At 33.6% G+C, this 7,795-nt stretch overlaps 1 protein-coding gene across 1 annotated transcript; it reads right to left on the bottom strand.

Moving 5' to 3' along the window:
• Positions 1–4,314: 4,314 nt before the first annotated feature.
• LOC140833875 (CASP-like protein 1) lies at positions 4,315–7,559 on the bottom strand. The gene is made up of 3 exons (XM_073198355.1): positions 7,159–7,559; positions 4,999–5,125; positions 4,315–4,734 (listed from the first exon to the last, which is right to left on the bottom strand). Exons 1-3 carry the CDS (start codon positions 7,422–7,424, stop codon positions 4,510–4,512), a joined length of 618 nt encoding a protein of 205 aa, XP_073054456.1. The 5' UTR covers positions 7,425–7,559; the 3' UTR covers positions 4,315–4,509.
• Positions 7,560–7,795: the final 236 nt, after the last annotated feature.

Raw genomic sequence — 7,795 nt, 5'->3', positions numbered from 1 at the left:
GGGATAGAAATGAACAATATTGATGCTGCAGATTTTCTCAACGATTTCTCTGAAAATGAACAATATAATGGTAGAATATTAATGTACAATAATTTATTTTTCATGTATTCATAGAATAATGTTTTATTGTATAATTATGAAATGTGTTATATTTAAATATATATTGTCAGTAATTTATTTCATTGCATATTTTTTGAAGTTCAAATATGAAAAATGCTATGAGCAAAGCTGAAGTTTGCATACCCGATAGTGGTACAACGCACACTATCCTCCGAGATAAAAGATATTTCTTGGAACTAAAACCAACAAAAACAACGGTGAATACAATATCAGGTCCTGTAGACTTGATTAAAGGATGTGGTAAAGCACAATTTTTGTTACCTAATGGTACAAAATTTTTGATCAATGATGCTTTATATTCACCACAATCGAAAAGAAATTTGTTGAGTTTTAATGATATATATTCCCATGGGTATGATACTCAAACAATGAATGAAGGGAATGAGAAATATATGTGTCTTATCACATATAAATCAGGAAAGAAATATGTGATTGAAAAACTATCAATGCTCTCTACTGGATTGCATTATACACATATAAGTCCCATTGAATCAAACATGGTAGTTGATAATTCTTCGATATTAACCAATTGGCATGATCGATTGGGACATCCTGGTTCGACAATGATGCGAAGAATTATAGAAAATACACATGGTCATCCACTGAAAGACCAGAAGATCTTTCAGAATAATAAGTTTCAATATAAAGCATGTTCTCTTGGAAAACTTATTATAAGACCATCAACAGTCAAAATCCAAACTGAATCACCAATGTTTCTTGAACGTATTCAGGGTGATATTTGTGGACCAATCCATCCACCATGTGGACCATTCAGATACTTTATGGTATTGATTGATGCCTCCAGCAGATGGTCACATGTATGTTTATTGTCAACTCGAAATGTTGCATTTGCAAGATTACTTGCTCAAATAATAAAATTGAGGAATCAATTTCCCGATTATACAATCAAGAAAATTAGACTTGATAATGTTGGTGAATTTACTTCCCAGACTTTCAATGATTATTGTATGTCTATGGGAATCATTGTTGAGCATCCTGTTGCTCATGTACATACACAGAATGGATTGGCTGAATCATTGATTAAACGTCTGCAAATGATTGCTAGACCAATGATTATGAAAACAAAGCTCCCTATTTCTATATGGGGACATGCAATTTTACATGCTGCTTCATTAATTCGCATCAGACCAAGTGCATATCATAAATACTCCCCATTGCAGCTTGCATTTGGTAAAGAACCAGTCATTTCTCATCTGAGAATTTTTGGATGTATGGTGTATGTGCCTATTGCACCACCACAACGAAAGAAAATGGGACCTCAAAGAAAGGTTGGAATTTATATCGGTTATGATAGTCCATCAATCATTCGATATCTTGAACCTCAGACAGGCGACGTGTTCACAGCACGTTTTGCTGATTGTCATTTTAATGAGGAAATCTTCTCAATGTTAAGAGGAGAACAGAAACATACCGAAAAAGAAATTACATGGTATGTATCATCATTGTTACATCTGGATCCAAGAACAAAACAATGTGAAAAATATGTACAACAAATTGTACACTTGCAAAGAATAGCAAATCAAATACCAGATGCATTTACAGACACAAAAGGGGTAATTAAATCATATATACATGCTGCAAATGCCCCTGCTCGAATTGAAATTCCAAAGAAACAAATGGAAGATACTCATGATATCATTAAACGCCTGAAGCGTGGAAGGCCAGTCGGTTCCAAGGATAAAAATCCTCGAAAAAGAAAATTCATAGAGAAACACGATGATCACAAAATAAAGAATGATGTTTCTGAAGAAACACATGATGATCACAAAATAGAGAATGATGTTCCTGAAGAAACACATGATGATGAAAATGTTCTGTCAGAACCACAAACTGACGAGAATCATGAAATCTCTATCAATTACATTAAGACTGGAAAAATATGGAACCGAAAAGATATAGATGAAATTGATGATAAATTTTCTTATAATGTGGCAATCGACATCATAAATGATAACGAAGATCATGAACCAAAATATTTTGGTGAATGTAAAAATCGGCAGGATTGGATAAAATGGAAAGATGCCATCCAGGTTGAATTAGATTCGCTAAATAAACGTAATGTTTTTGGACCTATAGTCCTTACACCTGAAGGTGTAAAACCTGTTGGATACAAATGGGTTTTTATTCGAAAGCGAAATGAGAAAAATGAAATAATAAGATATAAAGCTCGACTTGTTGCACAAGGTTTTTCTCAAAGGCCTGGAATTGATTATGAAGAAACGTATTCTCCTGTGATGGATGCAATTACGTTTCGGTATTTGATTAGCTTGGCGGTATCTGAAAATTTAGAAATGCGTCTTATGGATGTTGTTACAGCTTACTTATATGGATCACTTGATAGTAATATATATATGAAAATCCCTGAAGGATTTAAGATGCCTGAAGCACAAAGTTCAAAACACAGGGAATGTTATTCTGTGAAATTACAAAGATCATTATATGGGTTAAAGCAATCAGGTCGAATGTGGTATAATCGACTAAGTGATCACTTGATGAAAAAGGGATATGTAAATAATTCAATGTGCCCTTGTGTTTTCATTAAGAAAACAACATCCGGATGCGTAATTATTGCTGTATATGTTGATGATTTAAACATCATTGGAACGAATAAGGAAATTCAAGAAGTTGTGTCATACTTGAAGGAAGAATTTGAAATGAAGGATCTTGGAAAAACCAAGTATTGTCTGGGTTTACAAATTGAACAAAAAGAATGTGGAATGTTTGTTCACCAGACAAATTATACAGAAAAGATCCTTAAACGTTTTAATATGGATAAAGCAAATCCTTTAAGTACTCCAATGATTGTAAGATCATTAAACATAGAAAAAGATCCATTCCGTCCATGTGAAAATGATGAAGATATTCTTGGTCCAGAAGTACCATATCTAAGTGCCATCGGTGCCCTTATGTACCTTACAAATTGTACAAGGCCTGATATATCTTTTGCCGTGAATCTGTTGGCAAGATTTAGCACATATCCAACAAAGAGACACTGGAACGGAATTAAACATATATTCCGTTATCTACGAGGAACGACAGACTTTGGACTTTTGTGTTCAAAAGATGCTAATCCAAGTATAATTGGTTATACCGATGCTGGATACTTATCTGATCCACACAAGGCACGTTCCCAAACTGGATATGTATTTACTCATGGAGGCACTGCAATATCTTGGCGTTCACAGAAACAAACGCTCGTAACAACTTCATCAAATCATGCCGAGATTATTGCACTACATGAAGCAAGTCGTGAATGTGTGTGGTTAAAATGAATGACCCAACATATCCAAATTTCATGCGGATTATCATTCGATGATAAGCCTGTGATACTATATGAAGATAATGCTGCATGTGTTGCTCAAATGAAAGAAGGATACATAAAAAGCGACAGAACTAAACATATTCCTCCTAAGTTCTTCGCATTCACCAAGGAGTTTGAGAAGAATAAATGTATTGATGTTCCTCACATTCAATCAAGTGAAAACTCACCAGATCTCTTCACAAAGGCACTTCCTACGTCTTCAGAAAGCACATATATAATATTGGGATGTGCAATCTACGAAATTTGTGAAGAATTGTTCATGTCAACATCAGGGGGAGTTTACGTGACTGCACTCTTTTTCCCTTACTATGGTTTTTATCCCAATGTGTTTTTCCAAGTAAGGTTTTTAACGAGGCAGTACAAAACACGTAATGAAGACATCATCGTACCATGATCATCATCACAAGGGGGAGTGTTGAAAATAATATATTTAAATATTGAAAAAGTAATAGTTGAATATTTGAAAGTTGAAAATAAGAGTTGTAAAGTTAGAAATTTGTGTGTGATGATGTAGGTAATGATGTATTTTATTTTTGGATTATGTGTAATGAAACTTTATAAATAGATCTCTCATTTGTGAAGAAAATCACAATTGAGTAGAGAGAAAAATATTATAAAGTGTGTAGTTTGGTAAATTTCGAGAGTTTGAGATTTTTACTTTTTACCATAAATTTTTACTTTTTCACAACATTATCAACTGATGTCATGTTTAATTATTAGATGTTGAACATGTCTTTTTTAAAGGAATTCATTGCACAACATTATCATCTCTCATGAACCGTTGAATTTCATGTGCATTATCATAGTTGTCAAGCCTTTGTTTCATTCACTCGACTTGACACTATTCCATAGCGTGATGAAAGTTCACATATTAAAACCGCATAATTCAGTGGTTCAACCGTACACGGAACAACAACAACTATACAGAACAAATAAACATACAAATTCTACTGTTCTTTAGTATTTCAACTGCACAAGAAAATTAAAGCATCTAAATAGGCACACCCACACACACAAAACAAACATTTGATCATTAGCGTCCTACCCTATTTCGGTATTTTCTTGGACAAGGAGTAAACAGAGAGCAAAACAAGCAACACGAGCACGATGGATCCGAACAAGGATATGGCGATAGAAGCTCCGACGTGTCTGCAGAACTTTCCATATTTGTCGCACACTTTCATCCAAAAAACATGGGAATCGCCCTTCAAACCAATGTAAGCGACTCCACCGGCAGCACCAGTTGCTGAAGCCAAAATTCCTAGCAGCAGCTGCAAACACAAACTTTGTCACTTTTGCTGCATTCGTTATTTCCTCAATTCTTTTACGTTGATTCTTTTTTTATAACCAATGCCCTGACTCCAATGGCCCGTATAAGCCAAACTCGACACAATGATGAACTATCTTGTATCCATTCTCGCCCCACGAAAATTTACCACTCAAATTCCTGAGTATATCGATCGTAACATCTTATAAACTTTTCGAACTTGAGAGAAACTCTATGTATGACAGACGGGTATTGTGACAAAACTTACCACATCCAGTATGACAAAATGAGACAGCGCCTTTGTGAAGCAGCCAGGCTTGAGTAGAGAGTACAAGGACAATAGCGTCGAGATAATGGCGTAAAAGCCTGTAACTGAGAGTGCTGCTACTAAGTATCTGCACAGAGTTCAACACCTCTAATTTTAGTTTTGAAGTAATTTTAAAATTACTCCATGTCTACGGACACCAAGTTTTCAGAACCTTGGAGCGAGATTTCGAGATCTAACCTTGTCTCAAATTTAAAAAAATCCATAATTTTTACCTATTTTTTAGTTTTTTTTTGTGTGAGAATATATTATATATGCATATATTTATACGTACTCCATGAATGCCAATCAAACGAAGGGTCCCCATTGAAGAAAAAAAGCTTGAATAGAAAGGTTGAGTAATTCCAAAGTTTATTTTTGGGTGCAAATGTGTCTTTTCATTTCAGGTGATGGGAATATTTTGTAGTGGAATAAAGTTTATATTTAGGAAAAAATTTGACTTAATTATGATTATTATTATATTAAAAATTTATTTTTTATTTACCATCAATTAAACTAGTCAAGCTTGATTGAGTAGTAATGAAATAAATTAGATGAAAAATCAGCTTATGAATAATTTTAAATTTAGAAGAAATATATTTAAGATTCAAACTCAAATCAGGAATTAAACTACATAAGCTTGTACTTTAATCAAATCATAATGGGCTAGTAAAGAATATTTATTTGGAAAAGATTGAATAAGTGGCAGCCACCAAGGAAATTTGTCAAAGATTTAATAAATCTTTGGTGGGAATATACCTTCTCTGCACAGTAACTAAATAAATTATTGCAGAAGGGCATCTCCAACCGTGCTCTATAATGGAGTATTCCTCCATTATGGAGGATGAAATCTTCTCCAACCGTGTTCTATTTGCTTCCTCCATTTTAGAGTATGCAACAGTGATCCTCTATTTATGGAGGATCACTGTTCATATAGAGGATGAAAAAGAATGTGAAATGATTAAAAAATAGATATTTTAAAAATTGCATTATAGTACTTTTGAAAAAAAAAATTAGAAAAATATCATTCTTCATAGATTGACTGGGCTTGAAGTCACACACCCACACTTAAGTCGACCAAAACAGATTTAGTCATTCTTTGATCGACCAATCAAAGCAAACTATGATTTGGTGGACCAAAGCATTGGTGGACCAAAGCAAGATGCTTTGGCCGACTCTTGCTTTGGTCCACCATGCTTTGACCAAAGCATTTGCTTTGGTCCACCATGCTCTAAAGCATGGTCCACCAAAGCAAGATGGTCGACCATGCTTGTTTTGGTCGACCATGATGCTCCAAAGTATGGTCGACCAAAGGAAGATAGCAGATAAAGCTTTGTGTCAATCTTGTTGATCAAAAGTTGTTTTAATTTTTTAATGAATTAATTATAATTTAATATTTATAATAGTTATCAAATGGAACTGATGAACAATTTAATGACAAAGAAATACATAACACAATTTATTATAAAAGCTTATTATTGACTTAATTTAGATTGATAAACATGTGATATTTTTAGATATTAAAGAAATATAGTATTTGGTAATATTTAGAGGATATGAGTTGAAAATGAAATAAATAGAGTATTTGGTAATATTTAGAGGATATGGTTGGAGAAGGTTTTTGAAAATAGAGATCCATGATCTCTATTTTGGAGGATAGAGGATGAAAAATAGAAGATATGGATTGGAGATGGCCTTAGAATCTTTCCTTTCTTTAAACGTTTTCCCGGTAAATTGAAATTTGTGCCAACACTTGATTATTCCGAGTTTCAGAATATATATCGAGTTCGAAAATCAATTGTGACAAATTTTTTTTAATTTTAAAATATATATAAAAAATATGGAAAATATATATTTCAAAAGTCATAATCACGTATTTTTATTAAATTTTTATATAACCAAAATCTAATCGTACAGTTTATACTTTACACACTAGTTTGCACATACTACAAGTACTTCAGAATCAGATTCAACTCCATAAATTTTTTTTTTGTAGTTGGGTTAAGGCTTTGTTATAGTTATATCTTGAACTTCAAACCTCGTCTTAAATTTGAGATGTTGGTGTCGATTAAGCTACAATCCATCCGCATGCCATGCAGATTTAGATGAAATAATATAACTTACATAAGAGCTGGTGAGTGGTTGAATTTGGCAACCCTCGTAAACGGTATTGGAAATTGAGGAAACAGCAATCTCTTCGTTTGCTTGCTAGTGACAAGCAACACAACAGCCACAAGCGCCGAAGCAAACAACAATAACCTCAACACAACCTCAACCAAGGTGAAGTACTTGGTAGCCACAGCATCTGCCGAGATTTTCGCCTCCGATGGTGGTGGTTCCGCCTTCTCGGACACGAGCACCACCTTTTTCGTCGTCTCTATGGTTGCCATGGAAATATCTGTGTTTCTTGTTCTTAATTATTTATTTCAGACAAACTTTAGTTGGATAACAAAAGTTTAAGTGTGAAAGATGTTATGTTTATTGGATAAGAATATGTGTGGTATTATATAGAAAGAGGTGTGTTTAATTGGTTGGAGTTTCCCTTACGGCAAGCAGCAAGTTGATATATGGGACTGATAGATTGTTATAGCTTTACTAAAAGTTAGGCAAAGTGATAACAGTGTAATTCTAATCTTTTAACTTGTACAACAAATTCAAACGTCACATCTCGCTCAATATTTTCTTGGACTTAAAAAAATTTGTGTTAATTTCCTTTTAATTCTGATCATAGCCATTTGGGAATATATATATATATATATAT

The sequence above is a fragment of the Primulina eburnea genome, chromosome 6 (genome assembly GCF_022965805.1).
Source record: "Primulina eburnea isolate SZY01 chromosome 6, ASM2296580v1, whole genome shotgun sequence".
Taxonomy (NCBI): domain Eukaryota; kingdom Viridiplantae; phylum Streptophyta; class Magnoliopsida; order Lamiales; family Gesneriaceae; genus Primulina; species Primulina eburnea.
Note: the sequence above shows the minus strand (reverse complement) of the source record. Positions and strands in the feature narration are given on the sequence as shown.